This window comes from Hakea prostrata, chromosome 8 (assembly GCF_041222555.1).
Source record: "Hakea prostrata isolate BN-2017 chromosome 8, UWA_Hpros_2, whole genome shotgun sequence".
In the NCBI taxonomy this organism is placed as follows: Eukaryota; Viridiplantae; Streptophyta; class Magnoliopsida; order Proteales; family Proteaceae; genus Hakea; species Hakea prostrata.
Genome location: NC_142607.1, coordinates 40,684,226 through 40,710,044, shown reverse-complemented (window position 1 = coordinate 40,710,044; position 25,819 = coordinate 40,684,226). Strand labels below are relative to the sequence as shown.

At 38.7% G+C, this 25,819-nt stretch overlaps 2 protein-coding genes and 1 pseudogene across 6 annotated transcripts; all 3 read left to right on the top strand.

The window, feature by feature from the left end:
- The first annotated feature begins 392 nt into the window (after nucleotides 1–392).
- Nucleotides 393–17,794, top strand: INO80 (DNA helicase INO80-like protein). 4 transcript variants are annotated; one of them, XM_089167278.1, is made up of 22 exons: nucleotides 393–795; nucleotides 1,065–1,152; nucleotides 1,412–2,292; nucleotides 2,374–2,574; nucleotides 2,804–2,914; nucleotides 3,390–3,817; nucleotides 3,936–4,044; nucleotides 4,131–4,211; nucleotides 4,293–4,465; nucleotides 6,000–6,125; nucleotides 6,733–6,894; nucleotides 6,992–7,049; nucleotides 8,911–9,141; nucleotides 9,276–9,422; nucleotides 11,065–11,628; nucleotides 11,712–11,969; nucleotides 12,049–12,156; nucleotides 13,094–13,188; nucleotides 13,348–13,504; nucleotides 16,235–16,432; nucleotides 16,707–16,853; nucleotides 17,037–17,794. In XM_089167278.1, the coding sequence occupies exons 1-22, from the start codon at nucleotides 736–738 to the stop codon at nucleotides 17,343–17,345; spliced, it is 4,692 nt and encodes a 1,563-aa protein (XP_089023404.1). In that variant the 5' UTR covers nucleotides 393–735; the 3' UTR covers nucleotides 17,346–17,794. The 4 variants fall into 4 exon arrangements, with proteins under 4 accessions (XP_089023404.1, XP_089023403.1, XP_089023406.1 ...); XM_089167277.1 differs by having other exon boundaries at nucleotides 1,409–2,292; XM_089167280.1 differs by lacking the exon at nucleotides 1,065–1,152.
- Nucleotides 17,795–17,873: 79 nt separating this feature from the next.
- Nucleotides 17,874–21,659, top strand: LOC149007878 (UDP-glycosyltransferase 87A1-like; annotated as a pseudogene). Its single transcript, XR_016175290.1, has 2 exons — nucleotides 17,874–18,899; nucleotides 19,966–21,659. The product of XR_016175290.1 is annotated as a UDP-glycosyltransferase 87A1-like (transcript).
- A 1,151-nt stretch (nucleotides 21,660–22,810) lies between these two features.
- LOC149007877 (UDP-glycosyltransferase 87A1-like) lies at nucleotides 22,811–25,712 on the top strand. The gene is made up of 2 exons (XM_089167282.1): nucleotides 22,811–24,344; nucleotides 24,433–25,712. The coding sequence occupies exons 1-2, from the start codon at nucleotides 23,834–23,836 to the stop codon at nucleotides 25,329–25,331; spliced, it is 1,410 nt and encodes a 469-aa protein (XP_089023408.1). The 5' UTR covers nucleotides 22,811–23,833; the 3' UTR covers nucleotides 25,332–25,712.
- Nucleotides 25,713–25,819: the final 107 nt, after the last annotated feature.

Here is a 25,819-nt window from a genome sequence, read left to right as displayed (position 1 = left end):
CTAAGATATGACACTCCAAAGTTGATTGACCTAAGTCATATTATTGCAAAGTGTGTTGAAATCCAAACACTTAACGCCTTACTTATGAGGTGTCGAGAAAACCCTAGGGGTTAGTTTATTTTTCTTTGGAAAAAAATTTGCACTACAGTTTTACGGCGGCATATGTAATATACCCATTCCCAATTTTCCTATATATAAAGCGCATTTTTTACAAAAAAAAAAAATTAAAAAAATAATAATAAAAAGAATAAAAATTTGCACTATAGAAATCCATCTGTTCAGTGGGGCCACTTACTGTCAACGGTCAAGATCTCCGGACCAGTGGGACTACAGTAGTGTATCGTAGACCCGCGTTATTGTGTGGCAAAGCTTTCTTTCACAGTCTGCGAGCAGTCTCGAGCTCTTGGTGGCGATGGTGAGCAACAAATGGAAAAATTAGAACACGTTAATGAATATCAGCCCGTTGGCGCACGTTAGCACCTAAAGGATGCTTTCCTGTTACCGCCCGTCTGTTCGATTCTTGTCTTTCCGTCTCTCATCTTCCCTAAATTTTCCGTATTCATACTTATCCTACGCACCCTCATCGCCTCCCAATCAACGTTGTTCGCATAATAATCGAAGTGCCTCAACTTATAATTCACAAGTTTTCTCTTCTATGCTTTCTAGAAAATTCGAGTTTTTGTTTTTGGGGTTCTTGGTAGCTGTTACCAGAGCCTTCAAACCCTAACCTAACATATGGACAACAAGCGTCACTCGAAGAACGGATATTCATACTCCAATCTCTTCAATCTCGAGGTTAGTCATATGGGTATTTCTTAATTTATCAGATGGGTTCGTTTTGCTTCTTGATCTGAACGGGGTGTTTCGGTTGAAAAGATTATGTTTTACTTTCTTCGAGTAGGGATTAGGTTTTGAATTTCCGTTTTACTGGGTTTTAATGAGATGGGTCTGTGCTTATGTTCCTTTTCTCTTAAAAATTTCTACTTACATGTTATTTGATGAATTTGAGGTTTATTTTATGCTTTTTTATTTTTGTTTTTTGTTTTTGGGTTGTTGTATTGTAGTCTTTGATGAACTTTCAACTTCCTCAACAAGATGATGATTTTGATAATTATGGCAATAGTAGTCAGGATGAGAGCAGAGGTAGCCAAGGTAGGCACTTACGTTTTCAAATTTTTCGGTTTCTGATTTCTTTTCATATTTTTTAGACGTTTATTCTTGTCCTGGGTGGAAATACGACTACCTAGTTGAATTTAGGCTAAAACGCATTACATTGTGCTCATCTCCATTCTATTGTCATAATATGTTTTTAGTTATAATTCTGTCTTTTGAGTTTCCCAAGTTGATTTAGTGTGGAAGTTGGGCAGTTGTGAATTATGCATCTTGTTGGTTCTCTGGTTGTAAATAGCAGGTAAAGAAGTAATGTTGGACAGTGGGAATGGAGTTCTGTTGCGGAGGTCATCAGAAATAGGCCGCAAGAAGAAGCGGCAACACTTCGATACTGAGGCTGGTTCAAATTCTTCTGCCAGGAGAGACGCCGAAAGTAACGACGAGGACGAAGACAGTGGGTACGGGAACCACATTACAGAGGAGCACTATCGTTCAATGCTGGGGGAACACATCCAGAAGTATCGAAGGGTGAGGTTCAAAGAGACCTCATCAAATCCGGCATCCACCAGAATAAAAATGCCACTTCCAAAACGTAATGTCATCTCTAAAGGCCGGAAGTCGGGTAATGAGGATAGAGTGTTGCATAGGGTGGAAACACCATCAGAGTATCTTAGGGAAATTAGTCCTGTTAAGCATGGGAACTACTATGATGGAGATTTCACACCAGAATATGGAAATGATAGGTTCACATCCTCATTTGATTCTGGTTATTTGGATATTGGAGAGGGCATCACTTATAGGATTCCTCCAACTTATGATAAGCTTGCATCATCCCTGAATTTACCCAGCTTCTTGGATATCCGGGTGGACGAATATTATTTAAAGGGCACACTCGATTTGGGATCCCTAGCTGCAATGATGGCTTCTGATAGAACATTCGGTCGTCAAAACCTTGGTGGAATGGGTGAGCTTCAGCCGCAGTATGAATCCCTTCAGGCAAGATTAAAGGCCTTATCAGCCAATAATTCAGTCCAAAAATTTGACCTCCAAGTCAGTGAAAGTGGTTTGAATTCCTCCATTCCTGAGGGAGCAGCTGGAGGTATACAACGGTCTATTGTGTCCGAGGGTGGTACCTTGCAAGTTTACTATGTTAAGGTCTTGGAAAAAGGAGACACCTATGAGGTCAGTATGTTTTATGAGTTATAATTTTGGGATGTATGTCCATTTAATTTTTTTATTCAGTTTTGTTAGCTCTTTGTTCAGATTATTGAACGTAGACTACCCAAGAAGCAAATAGTGAAAAAAGATCCTGCTTCAATTGAGAGGGAGGAGATGGAAAAGGTTGGGAAAGTCTGGGTGAACATTGTTAGAAGAGATATACCAAAGCATCACAGGTTTTTCACTAACTTCCACAAGAAACAATTGACTGATGCTAAGAGGTTCTCAGAAACATGTCAAAGAGAGGTAAGTGTGGTTATATGAACTTTTCAATGTAGATATCTTCCTTCTTTTAGTTTTTAACTTTCGGATAAATGGTGGCCCCAAGGAGATTCGAGCTCGTGACCTCTAGTTGTGAGGCATTGGTCTTTACCAAACGAGCCATGCTGGGGTTGGAAGTTTCTTGTTCTCTTGCCTTTTAAGATAAAGTATTTTATTTTATTTGCTTTAAACTGATTGCTGATTCATTTTCCAGGTGAAACTGAAGGTGAGTAGGTCCCTTAAATTGATGAGGGGAGCAGCGATCCGCACTAGGAAGTTGGCTAGAGATATGCAGGTATTCTGGAAAAGGGTAGATAAGGAGCAGGTATGTGTTCATTTGCTTTGTGACTTTTCCTTGGTCATAGTTTGGAATTTTGGGTTATATATATATACACAGAGTTTGGTATATCTAGACACCTTAGAAAAAGAGTAAGAACCATAAAAGAAGACTAATTTGACACTCGTAATGGAAGGTCTGAATAAATATGTGCAACTATGTTTGGTATATCTACCAGTGTGGCACTGTAAACCAGGCCCTGTACAAACTCGATGGAACTTTCTCCGACCTACATGTCGGCTTTAAAAATTTCATCTTCAGTATTTTAAAACGTATGCTTAAAATGGAATGGATTTGAACTTCAACAAAGCTTCTTTTTCTTGCTATTTGGGAAGAAGGGTTGACATAAGTGGCATTTAAGTAAGCGTTTAAAAGGAGAACATCCTATTTAGTAAGGATTTAAAATAAAGCATCCAAACTTTAAAATATCAGAATTTGATCAAGGAAAAGTCTCTTCCTGCAGGCTGAGATAAGGAAGAAAGAAGAAAAAGAAGCTGCAGAAGCTATGAAGCGTGAAGAGGAGCTCCGTGAAGCTAAAAGGCAACAGCAGAGACTGAATTTCTTATTGTCGCAAACAGAGCTCTACAGTCATTTCATGCAGAACAAAACAACTTCTGAATCATCAGAAGCATTACCTGTGGGTGATGGAGAACCAGATAACCAAGATTTCTCTCTGAGCACTTCAGGTGTTAAACCCGGGGAAGAAGACCCTGAGGAGGCCGAATTGAGACAGGAGGCTCTGAAAGCTGCTCAATTGGCAGTCTCCCAGCAAAAGAAGATAACCAGTGCCTTTGATAGTGAATGTCAAAGACTACGTGAAGCAGGAGAAACTGAGGGGCAGCAGAATGACACCTCAATTGCAGGATCTACTAACATAGATCTACTTCATCCGTGAGTTTTAGATTTCTGCTATATATATTTTTGATGTGCTAGGGAGTTGTTGAGATGACAGTGGTATCTTCTTCAGTTAGTCAAGATCTAATATTTAGAAATTGTTTTCATACTTCAGCTCTACTATGCCTGTAACATCATCAGTGCAGACACCAGAGTTATTTAAGGGCTCCCTCAAGGAATATCAGTTAAAGGGTCTGCAGTGGCTGGTCAATTGTTATGAGCAGGTTCTTATGCCTTCTTTAAGTCAACTTACATTTGTCCAAATGATCTTTCGTGTGGTTTTGAAAATTGAGAATGTTTCCTGTTGCAGGGTTTGAATGGTATCCTTGCTGATGAGATGGGACTAGGAAAGACAATTCAAGCCATGGCCTTCTTGGCTCATCTAGCTGAGGTGAGTTGATGTTTCATTAATCATTGCTCATGAGATCATTATTCCATCTGCCTCTTAACATTGATTGGCTGTTCTGTACAGGAGAAAAATATATGGGGACCCTTCTTGGTTGTTGCACCTGCTTCTGTCTTGAACAACTGGGCTGATGAAATCAGTCGATTCTGCCCTGACTTAAGGACACTTCCATACTGGGGTGGACTTCAGGAGAGGCAGATTCTTAGAAAGAACATCAATCCAAAGCGTCTTTATCGAAGGTAATCTTTTACAACCACATTCCGTTTGCCTTCTTTTAGGTAAACTACATGCATTTTATTGACAGAGAATAGGAAGAGAAAGAAGGGTAAGTTGAGACAGGGGAGAGGGAAATCTCACAAACAGCTTGTCTCTGTTCTATCTGAAAAATGCATCCTAAATTCCTCATACAATCTAATTAAAGGAAATAAAACACAATTCCTAGTTGAAATCAAAATTCAAAGTAGAATCCAAACAAAGCTTTAAGACTCTCACCTAGGAATCTAAAACAAACAGATCTAAAGTTACAACTGAAGTGAAACACTTAACTAAGTCCAACTCTCATTGGTCCAGACCATGGTAGGATCTCGCTACCATGAAAAACCGAGATCTTGATCATCGAGGCGAGATCTCGGTCGAGATCTGCCAATTTTTGGGCGTCAACTCGGTAGCCCATCTCGGTGGGTTTTAGGGTCCCAGTTGGGCTAAAACTTGGTATTTAGCCTATTTAAGGCCTTTTGAACACACTAATGGCCTTGGATTTGTGAGAAAACAGCCCTAAGTATGATTTATAAGTCTACCTATATGGTGAAACCGAAATGTTGTAGGATTAGAGAATGCAAGGTTATATAACATGTAATATAAATCCATTAAGGCATATAAATGAAAATAAAGTGTATCAAATACATCAAATAACTTAAATGTCATCAAGATAACATTCATATGCGTATTAAAATCTTGACTTTCAAGAATAGAATGATAAAAGTATACAACCGTTAGAAGTTCTATATAAGTCACTAACGCGTAAGTTCATAAGACAAGTAGAGGATGATTGAGCTTCCTTTGATGTTGTAGATGTGCTAAGAGTAGTTGCAATTGAAACTTTGGCTGAAATCCGCAAAAAATTGGGCAAAAATTGAGAGTTCCAACGAGATATAGCGAGATTTGAGGCGAGATATGGCGAGATATCCCATTTCGCAGATCTTGCCCTTGATCTCGTATCGGTTTATGAAAAAATCGCGAGATCTCGCGAGATCTCACAAGATCTCCCACCATGGTCCAGACCCCATTGGACCGGTTCCTCTGGGCTTGGGTTGGAACCAAATGAATCGGCCTGATGTTGCATCAGGAAGTCCATGGACCAGATACATACTCAAATCCCGTCATGCATGAAGTTTGCTACATTTTGAAAGAAAACATGAGATTCCTTGCTGAAGCAATTTTGTGCTCTCATTAGAACAGTGTTTCACTAAGGGACTCAGAATGCTTTCTGTGTGTCTCCTTTCTAAGGTGCCCTTAGTGCAAATTAAAAGATGCCCATGAGCTTTGTTAAGATCAAGTTCGAGAGTGTCTTCTAAGAGTTCTTTGATCTCAGTCAATCTTGTGCTCTTCTTTCTAGCTACCAACTATGCTTGGATCCTTTATCATTGCAGTGTTTCTTTTTTCTTTTTTAACTTTTTGTCTGTTAAAGGTATCAGTGTAGTTTGCTCAATGGTCAATATTGAACGTTAAGTTTGTCTTGGATTGTGGCTAATGTAGCTTCCCATTTTTTGCCAGAGAATCTGGTTTCCATATATTGATAACCAGTTATCAACTGCTAGTGTCTGACGAGAAGTATTTCCGGCGTGTGAAATGGCAATATATGGTGTTGGATGAAGCACAGGCAATTAAAAGTGCTAGCAGGTATTAATTGTTTCCTAAATTGATAGTCTTCTGGTATATCTTGGAGTATGTGGTTCATCTGATTATTACTTCTGTAGTCCCTGAGGATGGATGTTCCATTTGGAAGTGTTTGCTCCATTTCCTAATTCTGGAAATTAGATTTCCTTATAAACTAAATCTACTCTTAGGATAGGGTTGGGTGGTTGGTAATAAACTACAACCCGAGTCCACAACCTACTGTTGAACCCACAGAAACACAAATTGCATAGAAAGAAGTTGGAAACATGGACGTATACTCTTAACAAAGTCAAAAGTGTCAAAGAGCAGATGATCATCATGGAAGGAATGTGTCTCTTCCCTTAGGTCCATTGGTATTAAAAATTCAAGTGGCAAACTGATTAAGTTTGTTGGATATTTGCCCAATAAAATATTAACAGTATGTGTTTTAAATATATATTCTGTTTTTCTTGTTAACCATACGTGTTACTATATAGATACTCATGGAAATACCATGGCCCCTTACAAGATCTGGAGAGTTTTAGCATCACATTGGTTTGCTACAGTTCATGTTCATGGATGTGATGTTATTTAATTTTTTATGGATATGATGAATATTTTGGTTTGGCAGTATAAGGTGGAAGACACTGCTCAGTTTCAACTGTAGAAACCGCTTACTTTTGACTGGTACACCCGTTCAGAATAATATGGCAGAGCTGTGGGCCCTTCTTCATTTCATAATGCCCACCTTATTTGACAGCCATGAGCAGTTCAATGAGTGGTTTTCGAAAGGGTATTCTTCCAGTAGTCTGTCATTTGTTTTACTTGTTTGTGCTTTTATGCTCTCATGGTCATTCACTTATAACTATCTGTCTGTGTTATGTCATCAGCATTGAGAATCATGCAGAGCATGGGGGGACCTTAAATGAACACCAGCTCAACAGATTGGTAAAGTGCAGTTATTCTGAAGAATGATAAATTTATGCTGTTTGGTTTATAGTTGTCAAAGTGCCAGGTGTCCCAAGGCATTGGAGCCTGCTATTTGTTTAGGTGACAGGATGTCTGCCTAGTGCCTTGGAGACCTAGACATCTTGTTGTTACTATTTTCTTAAATCTGTTGATGATATCTAGTAGACTAGTATGTCGAATGACCAAATAGCATTTTAGCACTGATGTATTTTTACTCATGCTACATCAAGATTCATATTAATGCAATATGGCATAATTTTGCTAGCATTGACCTGATCTGAGAAAACCAACAATTAATGAAAGTCTAGGATATAAAACTTACAAAAAAGAAGTATATTCATCACCCTCCCAAAAAAAATGCAATTAACTAAGAGGCTAAGAGCATTGTTGCATAATTAAACAACAAAATTACAAATATAGAGGAAAACAGCAGCGACAGACGTAGAAATATTTCCAAAAAACAACAGAGAAGCAAAAAGAATGAGGTTACAACTTCCACCAACTAACCAGTTGGAAAAATTCATCAGTAATAGTCCACCAGAAATAATTGCTAGCAATTGAAGAAAATTGGAATTATAATTGAAGTGGCCCTGGTGAAACTAATACATATATAAAAAGGATAATGGCATAAGGGGCTATTCTATAAAAGTCTTCGGCTTTATTCTTGGATTGACTTTATGATAGAACCTTAAGGTGATGTAGTCATGTATACCTGTAGTGATGAAGATGAACATTTAATACCCACACCACTTTCTTCTACACTCTTTTCCAAAATGTTTCAAAGTGCTACATTCCGATGGTTCTTAAATTGCTACACTCCTACAGTTCTACTCCAAGGGCTGTATATTTAATAACTTTAGCCAGAGGCCCGGAGCATCCTCCTGAGCGTCCTGCTACTGCAGGCTTTGGGAAGGGTAAATGTATCCCCTACTTTGCTAGAGAGGCTGTTTCAGAGTTTGGGAAGGGCAAATGTGCCCGTTTCTGGAGCAACAGCACCAGTGGCTCCATTCACAGCAGCAGCCTTTGTCTTGGACTTGCAGCCTCTTTGGATGCAAAATCTTCAAGTCTCATACTGATGGTGATCCTTCTACTGCTACTCCTCACTAACCAGAAATTGTTAAAAAGAGTTTAGATTCTTTAGAATTCTCACTTTTTAAATCAAAGTCCAAGCCGTACTCCTTTTCTGCCAGTCCCCCCACCCCCCACCCCCCCACCCCTTTTTAGTTTCACCGTTTTTGCTTCATTTGTTTTGGTGATTCCTAAAATCCCTAGAGATCCCTTCTCTCTCTCTCTCTCTGGCTTCTTTAAGATGGCAGTTCTTTTCTTCAGGATCCTGAAATTCAACTCTCCAACCCTTCGGTTTCTCACAACAATAACTGCCAAGGGTCGTAAAATGGAGTTTCATAGTTCTAAGCTGAGATTGTTAGGTTCTTCCAAAGAGATGTGTCTGCAAATAATGAATTGGAACTCAGGAGTGAAGGCGACTTCGATTTTGCAGATACAAATTGAGAGCGAGTGTTGAGTAATCATGCGAGTCATTCCTGGGTAACATTTCTTGCCCATGTAGGCCATAAAATATATCAGCATGTTTTCTGGACTCCCAAGTAAAAATTCTCCATATGAAAATCCTCCACAACTGAAAATCTAAACAGTAAGGAAAGAAAATTTGCTACCATTGTATGGCAAAACATATAGAGCCCAAACAAAATGGCATGTTGTGTTTTAGCATCATTGTAAAAAAGGTGACATTCGTTTATCCTACTTCTCTGGTGATTACTATGATTGTAGCCTGAAGAAGTGCTTCTGTCCTGTATTTAATGTTGGATTGTCTTTCTGACAGCATGCAGTTCTGAAGCCCTTTATGTTGCGACGAGTTAAAAAAGATGTTATAACGGAGATGACTGCGAAAACAGAGGTCACAGTGCACTGCAAGTTGAGCTCTCGGCAACAGGCTTTCTATCAAGCTATAAAGAATAAGATATCTCTTGCTGAGTTGTTTGATGGCAGACGAGGACATCTTAATGAGAAGAAAATTCTGAACTTGATGAATATAGTCATACAACTGAGAAAGGTACAGATTTTCATTATTCTCCTGCTGGGAATTTGGTAGGAATGGACCTATGTGTGTAGTCTTGCGTTCAGAATTTGTTGTTTGCTTGTAACTTCTCACGTGCAAGCAGTGACTGGTTTGTTGTACAATGTCAGGTTTGCAACCACCCAGAGTTGTTTGAAAGGAATGAGGGAAGCTCCTACCTTTACTTTGGAGAGATCCCAAATTCTCTTCTTCCCCCTCCCTTTGGGGAGTTGGATGACATATACTATGCAGGAGGTCGGAATCCCATAATGTACAAGGTAATTCCTAAAGGCTGTTGACTTTCATGTTTGTTAGTTGTTACCATCAATACACTGTGTTGCTTATTACTTTTCATTTACTATGGGTGGTTTCTTCATTGGTTACAATCAATACACTGTGTTGCTTATTACTTTTGATTTACCATGGGTTGTTGATTTGTTTCTTCACTGGAGCACTAGTTAAATACTAGTTCTAGAAGTACCCTTAGTGGTTAAAAAATCATAGAAATTTGCATGAGAATCCGACACCTTATGTTAATTGGCATGATAAAACATAACATGGGCTTTATTTTATCATTAATCAGGAGTGGATCTTCATCTTACCCTTGCTAATTTTTCCAGTCCTCATAATCCTGCGGCCTAGTTATGGTCAAATGCATATTATATAATTATAATTGTGTAAACATGGTACACTAGCATCAACTCCCTTGAATTATAAAGATGAAAACAACCACCCCTCTCTTGTTCTTTGTCAGGTACCTGTTCTGTCACATGTCAAAGTGGATAGGACTGATTTTTTGTGACTGCTTGACCATAGTCACTATAAACATGTCAAGTTTCAGACACGAGAGATCTGATAATTTTGTGTCTGGTTTACCAGTCACTGCATTCCTGTTGGATTTCAGACAGGAGAGTTTACCAAATGATTATTGAAAACTTCAGGACTTCAAGAGGGTGTAAGATGATACGTATCAATGCAAGGGTGTCCCGGTCTATAGTTAGCATCTGAAGTTTCTCATGTCACCAATTTATAGCATTACCATGCAGTCAAAAATTGTACTTCATATTCAAGTAGCAAAAATTTAGGTGATGCTGTAGAGATACCGCCTGGTTCTCCCAGTCAGGAAAGACTTTTTTGTGTGATTTATAGTATATCATTGGATGAAATATGAGAGCTGGATGTTAAACCTGAAACCTCATGTTGAATGTAAACTCTCTTTACATAGTAGATAAATGGCCTTAAAGGTTATACCATGGAATCCCCCCCTCTCTCAAACAAAAAAAAAAAGAAAAGAAAAAAGTTTTTCTATACATAGTGGAAATCTAAGCATTTCATTTTAATAGATGATGTCTTATTTATAAATTGCATTCATTCCGAGTTCAACATAGTATAAGGCTAGGGATGATTTGAATTTTGAACTTTTTGTGATGAATGGCCAAGCACATTATAGATGAAAGTGCATAAATGTCCTAACTAGTTTTACATTTTATTCTGTAATTAGCCATTCTTTAAATTAATGCCTTACAAGTTTTTAAAAATACTTGTATTATCTAATAGTAGAATACCTAATGAAGTAAACCTTATGTGCCTGAAAAAATTACAGCAAAGGATGTTGTAATTAGTAGTTTCTTCTACAAATGATAGGATTATCTTCCATAAGGAACAAAATTGGGGATAATCATGCCATTCCATAGAGGCTGACTTAATGGATTTCAAAGACGGTAGAGAAAGTTAGACTGTGGTATCTCACAATTAAATATCTTCTGAGAAGCATCATAATATCGCACTGCAATCTATGTTATCTGCGAACTTGGTAATATAGTGAAAGGTAAACCAAAGCAAAAGCAATTAATCTTGCTTTTAGAAGTTGTAGAATACACTAGAATTTTCATAACACCTGGTTTAATCTTGCAACTTCAGGTACCAAAGCTGTTCCATCAAGAAATTGACCAAAGTGCTGAAATACCTTCCTTAGTGTTCAATCATGGAGTCCAAAGAGAATCATTTGAGAAGCTCTTCAATGTATTCTCCCCCATAAATATTTACAGGTCTACACTCCCATGTGCTATAAGCTCAGATGGGTCTTCCCCTGTGCACAGTGGGACATTTGGTTTTACCCATTTGATGGATTTGTCCCCTGGAGAGGTTTCATTTCTGGCAAATGGTTCATTTATGGAAAGGCTGTTGTTTTCAATTTTGAGGTGGGATCGACGATTCTTAGATGAATTCTTGGACTTGTTCATGGAAAGTGAGGGTGATGATCTTCAGGACAGTCAGCTTGATAATGGGAAAGTGAGAGCTGTTACAAGGATGTTACTGATGCCTACTAGATCTGAGTCTAATTTACTCAAAAGGAAGCTTGCAACTGGTCCTGGTGATGCCCCATATGAGGGGCTGGTTGTTTCTCATGAGGATAGGCTTGTATCAAACACCAGGCTTCTTCAGTCAACATATGCTTTTATTCCACGAACCAGAGCTCCTCCAGTATGGTTTATTTAATTCATTATCTATCCATGGCAAGTTTACACTGCCTTTTGTCCTTAAGTTTAAATATTTTTTCTTGGCAGATTAGTATCCACTGCTCTGATAGAAACTTTGCATACAAAATGCGTGAAGAACTACACAATCCTTGGGTGAAGAGGCTATTCTTTGGTTTCGCACGAACGTCACAATGTAATGGACCTAGAGAGCCCAGTAGTCCTCATCATTTGATACAGGAGATTGACTCAGAGATACCTGTCAGGCAGCCCATTCTTCAGCTCACATACAAGATATTTGGATCATCTCCACCCATGCAACCCTTTGATCCTGCAAAGATGCTTACGGTAACACTATTTTCTCATTTGTGTTTCATTTAATGCCTGTCAAATGGAATAAGTAAAATTTTGCCTCATTCTCGTCCAGGACTCTGGGAAGCTTCAAACACTTGATATTTTATTAAAGCGGCTGCGAGCTCAAAACCACCGTGTACTCTTGTTTGCCCAAATGACTAAGATGTTGAATATTCTTGAGGTACTTTATTGCATTGCATCCACTTTGCTGGTTAATTTGGTTTCTATGGCCCCTCAGCATGCTTGCACATATGATATCATTTTGTCTCCTCTGCAATTTGGCTTAAAAAGAATCTGTACCTTGAATTTGCTCTGTAATGATTTTTCTCATCCCAATTCTAGGAATCACTTTGTTCATGACATCAATAGTTCATAATGAACAACTTTTGATCGGGATGTTTACCATTAGATTAGCTCGAGTCTGCGCCAGTTTATGGCTAACATTACAATGATGGTTCACATCTAGTTTGCCCTGCCTGGCATACTTGGTTTGATCAACTTAACATCATGTAGGAAACATCTCCTAATGATTTGTAAAATTAGTGTAATGGGGCATGTCAGTTGGCCACTTGCCTTGTCTACTCAGCACACTTCTTTTATTCAGCTTCAACACCAAATAGAAAACACTTCCGAATAGTTTGTAAGAGTAATGTCTAACTGTGTCATATTCTTTCATTTGTTTCAGTTTCATTTCAGAAATGCAACTATTACTTTATTGGTTGCAAAAGCAAGCTTTTTAAAGGTTTCTTGGCCTTCAAAAGGCAAATCAACTCTAAGAGAAGTGTGACTTATCTAACTTCATATGGTTGCATTTGAAAGCTGGCTTATGTATATATCCCTGTTGATATCGTATCTGAAATGTCTAAAACCTCCAACAGGTATCATATCAGAAAGGTTGAGATGGCATACTAATTTTTGAATTGAGGAATTGTTATACTTTCTGAATGGGGTACTGTTTAAGAATGTTTCCTTCACTGAAATGCAGCTCATATATGAGCACTACTACACAGCCTTAGGATTGCCAAATTTGGAGGCAAAATTGCCAGTCAACTCATTTCATTTTCTCCTAATCATTATCGGAATACGTTTTAGTGCTGATTGATTTATTTGTATTTCAGGACTACATGAACTATAGGAAGTACAGGTATCTTCGACTTGATGGTTCTTCAACTATAATGAATCGCCGTGACATGGTCAGAGATTTCCAGCTCCGGTAGGCACTGCTTTCGACCTATTTTGGTTGTTACCTTGTGATTCTGTTCTAATCAGATTTGTAATGTACATTTTCTAACTGTTGTGAAAAATGTTGCCATAGCCCAATGAGACCTTTAAAGAGATAGCGGTAACTGGATCTATTGTTCTCTTGTTGCAGGGGTGACATTTTTGTGTTTTTGCTGAGTACCCGAGCTGGTGGACTGGGCATTAACTTGACCGCAGCTGATACTGTGATATTTTATGAAAGTGACTGGAATCCAACCTTGGATCTACAGGCAATGGATAGAGCTCATCGTCTTGGTCAGACCAAGGAGGTTAGTCAACTTTAGACAAAAATACTGATGAGTATTGCTAGAACATGATTCTGTTGACATTTGACTTTTTCCAAAACTTTTGCCACCTGTTTGTGTTGTTTTTTTGTGCTCCCAATCATGGTAGAAGATCTTGCTCTCGAGAGAGATCTCGCCACCTTGAAAAAGAGAGATCTCGACCATCTCGGTCGAGATATACAACTTTTTGGCGTCAACTCGGTGGCCCATCTCGGTGGGTTTTAGGTCCCAATTGAGTTGAAACTTGGTATTTAGCTTATTTAAGGCATTTTTAACACGTTGGTGGCCTTGGATTTGTTAGAAACAACCCTATGTATGATTTCAAAGTCTACCCATAGTGTGAAACCGAAATGTAGTAGGATTAGGGAATGCAATGTTATACAACATGTAATACAGAACCTTTAAGGCATATAATGAAAATCAAGTATATCAAATGCATCAACTAACTTAAATGTTATCAAAATTCCATCCATATGAGTATCAAAATCTCAATTTTCAAGAATAAAATAATTATACAACCATTAGAAGTTCTATATAAGTCATTAAATCATAAATTCATAAGACAAGTAAAGAATGATTGATCTTCCTTGTTGTAGATGTGCTAAGAGTAGTTGCAAATGAAAATTCAGCCAAAATCCACAAAAAAATGTGAAAATTGAGAGTTCCAGTGAGATCCAAGGCGAGATATAGCGAGATCTCGAGCGAGATATCCCAACTCGCTGCTCTCGCCCTCCATCTCGTCTCGCCAAGCTGAAAAAACGAGATATCTCGCGAGATCTCCCACCATGCTCCCAATCGAGAGTTGCAACCTTAACTTGGAAACTTGCTTTAGAAAACAATAATAGGCCTCCAGCTTGCACTCTCCAAGATGCTTGTATCATGTAGACAGGGCATTTTGGTGCTGATAATCAAGAGTATAATAACTATGTTGTTACTTAAAACACAAGGTCTGAAAATCGAATAGTGTCGCCGTGTCGGTGATTGGCGACACCACCGACATGGCGACATTTCGCCAACATGTCGGCGACTTTTGGCAAGGGTGTCAATGAAAATTGACCCCTGGTTTGGGGGGTATTTAGGGTCATTTTGGGTTGAATTTTGTTGCGTAGCCTAATTTGAGGTCAATAAACACATTGGGAGCATTATTTTGGCCTAAAACATCACTTAATCTAAAGTTTCTGATTGGCACATGCTAGGCTATATGCGGGCAAAACTGGAAGTTTGGAAAACACATAAACTAATGTAAACGTGTAAAGAGAACACAATTACACAATTGGTGCAGAGAAGTATTAAAAGTCTACAATTCATTATGCCATTATGTTGAGTATGACTCATGCTTCACATTCGAATGAAAAATCGGTGAAAAACTGAATGAAATTCTATTAAATATGGTGAATTTGGTGATATATCGCCGGAAAATCGACTTTTCGCGATATACCGCCAATTTTTCGGAGATATATCATCAACATTTGGTATATGTCGTGTCGCTGGGGGGAGTTGTGTTGCCCCCCAGACACTTTGTTCCATGCTTAAACTTTCCTTTAATGGATTGGAGAATCTATGCTGTCCTTTTTTCTTTTTCTGATGGTAATCATGGTATCCATCAAACTCTTGTAGTTGTCTGAGTTCTTGCACTTCATGTTTTTCTTTCTTCTTCTTCTTCCTTCTGTAATTTTCTGGATTCTTTGTGAAATTTGATTATAGGCAAGTAATAATTTAATTTCATTGGTTTGGTTAATGAATGCTTCATTTACTATTCTTCACCTGGACCATGGTTCCAGAAGTTACCCCAATCTTGGAAATATCTTCTTTCTTCTTCTCTCTCTCTCTCTCTCTCTCTCTCTCTTTTTCCGTTTGTGGGTTGTTTTTTTTTTTTTGGGGGGGGGGGGGGGGGGGGGGAGCCGTGAAGAAATGGGATACGAGTTAAGTAAACAGGCGACTCAAGATTTGGTCATTTCTAGGTATCTTGGCGAGGTCTCAGTAGTTTACGTTACTGGTAAATGATGTGTTAAGTGTGAAGTGACAAGTGAGAACAAAAGATGAGTAGTATGCTTCTTTAAGATTGATTTGTTTCACATTTCTAATGCTTCTTTAACTGAATTAATTGCATGTTCTCATTGCTTTCTATTACTAATCTTGTGTAGAGTAGGGTTCTTTAGCACATAGTTGTCCATGAACCTGCAGACCAAAGTCAAGCTCTTGTCTGAACTTTGGTTTTTGCAAAATCTGATAGTGTCACTTTGTTTGAATGGCCCAAAATAGGCTGGATACAAGCCTACAGAAACTGTCAAATGAGTCCAAAAAAGACAAAAAGATTTTTATAGAAAAAAATTGCACTTCACCAAGAACCTGGTTGAACTTGGTTTTCTGGCATACTGAGTTCATGAACCTTAATCTAACCAGGTCATGTTTATTGGAATGGCTCAAATGTTTTTAATAAAAATAGAAAAAAAAAATGTATTAGCACAAAACCAAGCAAACTTACAGTTATTTCCTTTGCTCCAAGGAAAAATGCTATGCAAGGCGTAAATCTGAGAATTTTTTTCGTACTTCTTTAGGCCCTTCAAGGGGTGTGACTTCAGGTTTTGTAGTCCAAATAGCTGGGATGGGTAAGGTCATGTATGGCAGTTAGGCCTTTCAGAATTTGTGAGCCGCACTTGGTTTTTGTGAGGAAATTTTCTCTTTGCAATCTGAAAATTTTATTTTTATGTGCAGGTCACTGTATACCGTTTGATTTGTAAAGAAACAGTTGAAGAGAAAATTTTGCAAAGGGCAAGTCAGAAAAATACTGTACAGCAGTTGGTTATGACTGGTGGCCATGTACAAGGCGACCTCCTGGCTCCTGAGGATGTTGTTTCCTTACTTCTTGATGATTCTCAATTGGAGCAGAAACTGAGAGAAGCTCCATTGCAGGTATTTTTTTGTTCTCATTTTCTCCCACAAAGAAGATAATTTATGATATTCAAGCATATATTTGTTTTTTTGGTTGGGGGGTTGGGTGGGGGGGGGGGGGAGATCTTTTCTTCCCTTCCCATTTGCCTCTGGGTTATATATATATATATATTTCTCCATAAATTCCTACCTGCCTGGCAGCGCACACAAACAATGCACAGATGCACGCACACGCATATGGATATGCGTTGGAGAGAACAGGTTTTATACTAGTTATTGTTTCTGGTAATATTAGGTTAAGGAACGACAGAAGAAGAAACGTGCAACGAAGGGCATACGCCTGAATGCTGAGGGTGATGCGTCTTGGGAAGATTTTGCCAGTATCCAGGATTCTGGCTGTGAACCTCCTGCTGATCCGGAGAGTGGCAATGCTAGTAATAAGGTCTACAGTTCTTTCCATCTCCTTTTATCTTTCACTTTGTTGATCCATATCTAGTTTTGCGAGCAGTTGGGTAGGCCTTTATTTGAAGGCAATGGAGGTTACCAAGTTCTGTTGACTTCCAGTTTGTAAATAATGAAGCATACTGCTTATTGAGCATAGCTTACACTAGTTGTTTGTTTTCAGAGGAAGGCAAGCTCTGACAAGCAGACCCCTCCAAAAGCACGATCTCAAAAAGCCCTGAAAACCAGTGATTCTTTCATGGGGATGGATGAATCCCACTCAATCGACTATGAGCAAGATGATCAACAACAGCATAAGCCCAAGAGGCCAAAGAGACCAAAGAAGAGCATAAATGAGAACATTGAACCAGCATATACTGCACCAGGCCCAATGATCCCAGAGCCTATTGAGTACCCTCATGCATATGATTCAGGTGATGCTGGCTTGAGAGCCATGGAGGAGATCTCACCATCTAACCATTCACCAACCTGAAATTAAGTAAGGAAAAGCAAGGCAAGTTAAAATTGCTGAAGGTCGTATTGATGAATTGATCGAAGTGGTGGTCTTCGCTCTTGCAAACTTGGCGGGGATATAAGTAATATTGAAAATGAATCGAGAGGCATATTCTAGTTGTGTTGGACTGCGGTACCCCCATACAAAAGCAAGCGGGCAAGCGGAGAAGCTGCACATAGAATACTTGTTCTCTGCAGCATGGTGGCCAAATCTACAGGTTCTGCACCACTTGATTATCACCAGGAAATGTACAGGAAGGTCATTAGTCCCCCCCCATCAATGTAGTTTTGTTATTCTTTCGGCTGTAAACACAATGTATATCTGAAGTTCTACCTGCTACGACAGAAAGTGAAGCGGTGATGAAGAAACCCTGTGTAAAGTATTTGAGTATCAGGAGCTCACTAATGGAAAGCTTGATTCAGATTTTAGTGCTCACCCTCTCTCTCCACAGACGCGCACACAAACATTAGTTGATCTGTATTTAACGTTTGCTTCCATGTCAATCCATCATAGTTCACTGGAAGTGGTACCAGATCGGCCGTGCTAAGCAACGAGAAGTCTCTGTTCTAACTAGATGGGCCTTTTTTTTTTTTTTTTTTTTGGTAATCCTAACTAGGGTTTGGGTAGATTGATTTTTGTTTTTCTAACAGCTCTGATTGTGACCGAATTAGACACAAGGTCTAAGATATGCAATTTTTTTTTCTCTCTCTCACTTAATTTCTTCGATATTGAATTACTTCTTTGGGATTTTGAGAGGGAAGGCCTGCTTCATGCTCTCTTTCTCTGTCGCCGAACCTGACAAAAAAAACCCAGGTTTCAAGATTGCAAGCTAATGTGTTTCTCTAGAGGTTAGGTGATGACACAGAAGTTCACCTCATCACGCATCATGTGTTTTCTTAATATTTCTCTCTTATCTTGACCAGTTGAATTGTATAGATTATATAGTTGCCTGCGTAGACTACCACAGTGACTGCTCAGACCAGAGTTTCTTCCAGAGCTCCGACCACTAGCATCATTTTTCAGTGATGTCGTTCAATGGCTCAGAGAGAATCAGAGACTGCCACGTTGTGGCTGTGCCATACCCAGGCCGTGGTCATATCAACCCTATGATGAACATTTGCACCCTTCTCGCTTCAAGAGGTTTGACTATAACATTTGTAGTCACAGAAGAATGGCTCTGCTTGATCAAAGCAGGATCTGAAACAGATCCAAACACTTCCAAAATCCAGTTTCTTTCAATCCCTAACGTAATTCCATCTGAGCAGAATCGTGGGTCGGATTTCTCCAGCTTCTTCGAGGCGGTTAGCACCAAGATGGAAGCTCCATTTGATCAACTTCTTGATCGGCTTGAAAAACCTGCAACTTGTATCATAGCTGATACTTTCTTGGCTTGGGCAGTAGCTGTTGGAAATCGGAGGAATATTCCGGTGGCTTTGCTATGGCCGATGGCTCCGTCGTTGTTTTCATTGCACTATCATAGTCAACTCCTTGTTGCTTCAGGAGATTTGTCAATTCCATTTACAGACATCTCAGGTATATTCCATAAGCTCTAATTTGCTATGCATTTCGAATCAAGAGGGTGAATCAAGAGGGTCAGACTTGAATTCTGTGCATTAAATTACATGCTGCTAAATGTCTGATCTCAACCGTCCATCGTCCATCTCACAGATGGTTGAAAATGAGTGGACGGTCGAGATCAAAATTGATTTCGATGGTTGGCAGCACAGTACTGTGCATTAACATACAACATTGAAGTTGAACCCAATCAAGAGGGCCAATCTCATTAGGTTGACGAGTGTTTAGAGCTCCAAAACTGATGGAAAGAGTTAAATCAGATACTCTGTCTAGTCTTCTAGATGCACGAAGAGTTTGATTGAAGGATCCATAACATGTTTTAAATTATTTGACGGTGCAACTCCTTGTGTGTCCAAATGTCATCCATTCAGCGATTGGATGTATGGACACACAAATATTTGGACGCAGAGAATCTAGATCCATTGAGTCAGCCTTACTCTAACTTCAGGACACTCAGTTAACAGTTCACATGATAGATATTTGATATCAAACGTTAGGGCCTGTTTGGTTACATGAGTTTGGAGATTTCAAATATTTAGAGATTTCAAATCTATGGAGTCATAATTCATAAAATTAATTGTTTGATTAACTGAATTTATGGAATGAAATCTGTGGATTCATTTGTGATTTTTGTGAATGCACAAATGTTTAGCATTTTTATGGTAGGGATGAAATCTATAGATTTCACCCTATACCCATAAATCTACATATTCATGTTTTTACTATAAAAAGACAGATCTCTAGATTTCAAGAATCCATGGATTTTCACAACCAACCGGGTATAAATCTCACATTCATGAATCCAGAGATTTGAAATCTCTGGATTCATGTAACCAAACAGGCCCCTAACTTATTTTATACTAAATTGGCACAATCTATTGCCCATACATCAAATTGGGCTCCATTAAATACATAGCAAATCCACATTTGATTCGCTGTTTCGACCAAACCCCATAAACATCGTTGATTGATGGAACATATATATTGAAAAGTGGTAAATCTGTTTTGTCTCTTTGGTTTGCAGAAAGGAAAGATGAGATCATAGCTGACATCCCAGGAATCCCTGCAATGCGTCTGAGAGATCTTCCATCCAGTTACACCCGCAAGAACGAAACCATAAAGAGAATACTAGAAGCTTTCTCTTGTGTAACCAAAGCTCAATTCATTCTCTTCTCTTCATTCTATGAGCTTCAACCCCATACAATTGACACTCTAAAGGGAATACTTCCAGTACCCATTTACCCATTAGGTCCCTCCATCCCTTTCATGTCAATTCAAGACACATTCAGAGAATCAGAGTCCAATTCCAGCAATGAAGATGCTCTGGATTACCTTAAATGGCTGGACTCTCAACCCAGAAATTCTGTCCTGTATGTCTCATTGGGTAGTTTCTTATCTGCATCAACCACACAAATGCATGAGATTGCAATGGGGTTGAAGGCCAGTGGGGTTCGATTTTTGTGGATTGCTCGCGGTGAAGCCCTCAAATTGCAGGAAATTTGTGGTGAAATGGGACTAATAATACCTTGGTGTAATCAATTGAGGGTTTTAGGCCACTCATCTGTTGCAGGTTTTTTGACACATTGTGGATGGAATTCAATACTAGAAGCCATTTACTCAGGGGTTCCAATGCTCACTTTTCCTCTGTCATTTGATCAAGTTCCCAACAATGCCTTAGTTGTGGAACACTGGAAGACAGGCTTGAGAGTGAAAGAGGAGACTGGAGTAGAAAATGTGGTTGGAAGAGAGAAGATTGCTCAGGATGTGAGAAGATTGATGAATGGGGATGAAGGAATAGAAATGCGGGAGAGAATTAAAGAACTTCAGAGATCTTGTCTAAGAGCTACAGAGAAGGATGGATCTACTTTCAAAAACCTCCATGCTTTTACAGGTGAGCTTCTAAGAAATCACAAATCTTGAATTTGGCAATGAAAGATCATAGCTGGAAATTCTCATCAAACCTCACTAATGAGGTAATCTGTTTCACAATGCATTGCTTCAGAAAGTTAAAAGTTCCTGAATATAGAAATCAGAGATCATTCCTTTTGAAGAAACTAACCCAAGATCATCAACAATGGATGGTGGGTTCTGGTTCCTAAATCGTTTCAAACAATCTAAATTATTTTTTTGTTGAAAACATGCCATTAATAGAAGTGTTGTTTGTTGCTTTTCATTACAAAGAAGAAATCTTTTACCAGAAAAAGAAAAGGGTACAGAGAAAGAAATCTGAATAGGAATACTTAGATTTTTGTTGTCTTAGTGGTTTGATTTTTAAAATAAATTTATTATCAAAATAAATTTTTGGATCAAATAGTCACAATGGTTCTTCAATGCGTACGTTGATTGGAATAAATATTGATTCAATGCCTTTCCACCCATGGGACGTACTGTCACATTAGTTCATTTGTGTCTTTTCACCCTTTATAAATTATATAAATATGATGAGAGACTAATGGGAAGTAGAGTGACTTTTGAAATTGACATTTCTTTTTGTATTTTCATCATTTATAAATTATATAAATATGATGAGAGACTAGTGGGAAGTAGAGTGACTTTTGAAGTTGGCATTTCTTCTTCTCAAAATTCTAATTTTGTAGTTTCCTTTAGTTGAAGTATATAAATCAATTATTTTTTTTTAGTTTCTAAGTGTGGTGAGATCTTTCAAGTTCGATTGAATTCATCAATTGCTGAACACTATATACAAGAACTAGTCGTCTTAAGGAGATTCGGTTTGTTCCAAACCTCTTTTAATTCCTTGAAAGTTAATTAATTAGTTTATTTTTTGTTGAAACAAGAAACCACAATATTACAGAGTATAATTCTTCTCTGAAGTCAACATCGTAGAACCTTTAGTCCCCAATGCCCGAGTAGCAAGCTTGTAGAACACCTCAGAAAGCTCCTTTGGAAAGGATCTTTAGAATGTTATCCCTAGTAATTTTGGTGCCAAGTGCCATAGGTCAGGAACTAAATCAAGAGGCCATGGTTTCTAAGGTGAAGGTAAGAATTCCACAATATGGTCTCAGTTTGTCCATATGGATTCAATTCGAATGGCATATCGTTGGGCCATATTTATCCCTTGAATCAATCCTTTCACGATAGCTGTAGATAATGCAGGTCCAACAAAGGATCCACTCCAGCAGTATGCCACTCGTCCATGGTGTGTTATTCCCCAACAGCAACCGACTTCTTGGTTTGTATGATGCACAACACCTGCACATAATAGTATCGTAAGTTTAGACAAAGACATTGTTTAGAAAATGGAATAGGGTTTAAGGCTATTAGGATCAGGCTAGGTCACTATGTTTGGATCATCATAATGTCCAGGTGGTTGCAAGTTTAAGTCTTTACACAATAAATTTATAAAGTCCAAAACCCACGTGGGGTTAGGTTGGTCATTCCTAAAAATAACACTATTGTGAATTTGCCAAATGCTATAACAAGTGATTATTAGGATAGAGAATGTCCATTGTAAGGTTGGTTTGTCAAGGTGGGAATTATCGAATAGATCCAAACATAATTCAAAAATGTTAGAGAAAGGTAGTAATTCATATCATAATCCTAATGGTACAGATGTCCAGATCCTTCTCGTCTAGTAGTAGGTGAAAAAAAGATATCAACTTGATTCACTGCTTCTACCACAAAGCACATAAAGATCAAAATTTGTATTCCATTTGGAGAGAATCACATTAACTAGAATTCCTGCATTTAGAAGACAGCCAAAAAACTTTTTAAATTTTGGGTGGACGGTGAAGTTTTCATAAAAACAACCACCAGGTTTTATATAAATTAGAGGGGGGGGGGGGGGGGGGGGGGGAATTAAGAATAACAGAGAATAAAGCTGATAAGCTAATTTAGTAGTAAGCCTAGAAGCAAAATGAAAGCTTTACCTTCAAGAGTCTGGATCAGAGGTCAACACAATATTATTGATAGCAGAAGATATCACTAGGCTAAAAGTAAGTGATATTTCGTAAGCAAAATGTCTTATAGTCCTTACTACCTCAGCCAAAGTAGCCCCTCTGGAGGTAAAATGCATTGAAATCTCCTACTGAATGTTCAATGGTGTCTTTGACCTAACGGTCAAACCAAAATGAGGTATCTTCCCCATTGCCTACTTTCCTAAGCACCATCTTAGCAAGCAAAGGAATCATTATACCTAAGCTATTCCAAACAACAAAACCAGACTTGGACTACATCTTAGGATCAAAGATTGGCTTACTGTTAAAGTATTTGACTTTAAAACATTGAGCCCATATTGAGGATTGCTCACTTAAAAGCCTCCACAACCCTACTTTAGGAGCAAGACTTTATTCATGAATTCCATTTTTTTTAAACCTAAACCCAGGCAAAAACATCTATTCCAAGGGATTAAGTAAGATTCGTATCTGATCAGGTTTACTTAACTAAAATGTTGACAAATCTGAGTCTATGGACTTACAAATCTTCTTGAAGAACATGACATACTGTATGCGATAAATAGGCAAACCTTGCAGCAGAGATGAATAAGAACAAGTATTCCAACAAAGGAGAGGAATTGTGTTCTCCAACCAAGTAACTTAAGCAGTCAGATTTCTTGATCGAACCTTTCCATGGAACGACGAACTATCCAAAGAATTATTCAACATACGTTAATTTATTTTAATTTTGAGTAATCTACACGTCTGTCAAGTGCAAATTTTTTATTATTATGTACAACAATTGGATGACGACTGACACCTAACTTCTCAGATATCCATCTGGATCATGTGTAAATGGTATTGAATGACACTCCATTTCCATGTTTCCTTCCATAATTTCATGGCTTCTGAGCTGTATCTTCTCTACGACTAGCTCTGCAACAGCAGCAGTTGAAGTTTCTTCTAAATCTCCGAACACTTGAACCTCAAATTCCGGCGATGATTATCGGCGACTCTGACAGAATCGCATCAGGTACCCATGTCGTCGCAGTACCATACCCACGCCGTGGTCACATCAATCCAATGCTAAATGTGTGCACTCTTCTAGCTTCCAAAGGCTTAGCAGTCACATTTGTAGTCACCGAGGAGTGGCTTTCCTTGATCGGTTCATCTGGATCTGCTTCAAACACACCTGGATTTCAGTTTCTCACAATTCCGAATGTAATCCCATCGGAACTGAGTGGTGTGTCGTTGGATTTCGTTGGCTTCTTTGAGGCTGTTTCGACGAAGATGGAAGCTCCATTTGATCAGCTTCTTGATCGACTTAACCCACCTGCGACTTGTATTATAGCTGACACTTTCTTGGCATGGGCAATTGCAGTTGGGAACCGGAGGAATATTCCGGTGGCTTCGCTCTGGCCGATGGCGTCTTCAATGTTTTCGTTGCATTATCATTATCACCTCCTTGCTGCTCACGGTCATCTACCATTTCCATTTGAAAACATCTCAGGTGTGTTCAACAAAATCTTTCTACAATATAGAGTTCAACTAAGTCAATTTTACAATTTACTGAACCTGTTTACCTTTTTGCTTCACAGAAAGGAAAGATGAAATCATAACTTACATCCCAGGAATCCCTGCAATACGCCTTGTAGATCTGTCATCCATTCACATGGGCAAGAATGAAATCATGAAGAAAGTAGTAGAAGCCTTTTCTTGGGTAACCAAAGCTCAATTCGTGCTCTCAACTTCCTTCTATGAGCTTCAACCTCATACAATTGGCATCTTAAGGGGAATACTTCCAATGCCCTTTTACCCAATAGGTCCTTCCATCCCTTACATGTCACTTGAAGACACAGTAAGACCCTCTGGTGCTGAGACCAGCAGCAATGGCAATGCTGTGGATTACATAAAGTGGCTGGATTCTCAACCAAACGATTCTGTCTTGTATGTTTCTTTTGGGAGTTTCTTATCGACATCGGCCTCACAGATGCATGAGATTGCAATTGGGTTGCAAACCAGTGGGATTCGATACTTGTGGGCTGCTCGCAGTGAAGCCTTCAACTTGCTGCAAACCTGTGGTGACTTGGGACTGATAGTCCCATGGTGTGACCAATTGAGGGTCTTAAATCATCCATCTGTGGCAGGGTTCTTGACACATTGTGGATGGAATTCAACGCTAGAAGCCATTTACTCAGGAGTTCCGTTGCTCACTTTTCCTCTGTCTGTTGATCAAACTCCTAACAGTACTTTGATTGTGGAAGACTGGAAGATCGGTTTGAAGGTGAAAGAGGAGACTGGAATGGAAAACCTGGTTGGAAGAGATAAGATTGCTCGTGATGTGCTAAGGTTGATGAATGGAGGTGAAAGCATACAGCTGAGAGAAAGAGCTAAACTACTTCAGAGATCTTGTCGAACAGCGCTGGAGAAGGATGGATCAACATTCAAAAACGTCCATGCTTTTATAGAAAATCTTGTAAGCATTCAAAATCTTTAGAATTGCCAACCAAAGGGTTTAAGTAGGTAATCTATTTCACAGTGAGAAAACGAAGTTTGTAACCTGATGATCTGAAATGGGATATTCACATAAACCCTTTTAATGATTGAGTTCTTGTCAACAAAAAGGCTTAGTTCATCTATAATTTTTGTTTCATTTTCTTTTTTAACTTATATATTATTCTCCTTGCCAAAAACTGTGTTTTTTCTTCTTTCTTTCTTCTGGGTTAGCAACCTCTAGCCTTGATAGAAGTAGTGTCTTCCCGTTTGAAAATATTCAAATCTGATCACATCGTCACATGCGATCTTTTATCTTAAAAGAAATTCACACCCACACGACATTGTCGAAAAGATGATTGGTCTACAGGTGTTACCCAAGAATGTGTTCTGTACTGCATTTAACTTGGAATTTTTTTTTTTGGTTTTGAGATCGAAGATGTTCTTTAGATATTTATTTTCTTGGAGATTCTTTCGATCATATAGTATGTT

Coding starts and splice junctions, on each gene's coding strand:
- INO80 (XM_089167277.1), top strand. CDS start 736: ATGGACAACAAGCGTCACTCGAAGAACGGATATTCATACTCCAATCTC. Junction 7,050..8,910: donor AACACCAGCTCAACAGATTG/GTAAAGTGCAGT, acceptor TCTTTCTGACAG/CATGCAGTTCTGAAGCCCTT. Junction 13,189..13,347: donor GTCAGAGATTTCCAGCTCCG/GTAGGCACTGCT, acceptor CTCTTGTTGCAG/GGGTGACATTTTTGTGTTTT.
- LOC149007877 (XM_089167282.1), top strand. CDS start 23,834: ATGATTATCGGCGACTCTGACAGAATCGCATCAGGTACCCATGTCGTC. Junction 24,345..24,432: donor TCCATTTGAAAACATCTCAG/GTGTGTTCAACA, acceptor TTTGCTTCACAG/AAAGGAAAGATGAAATCATA.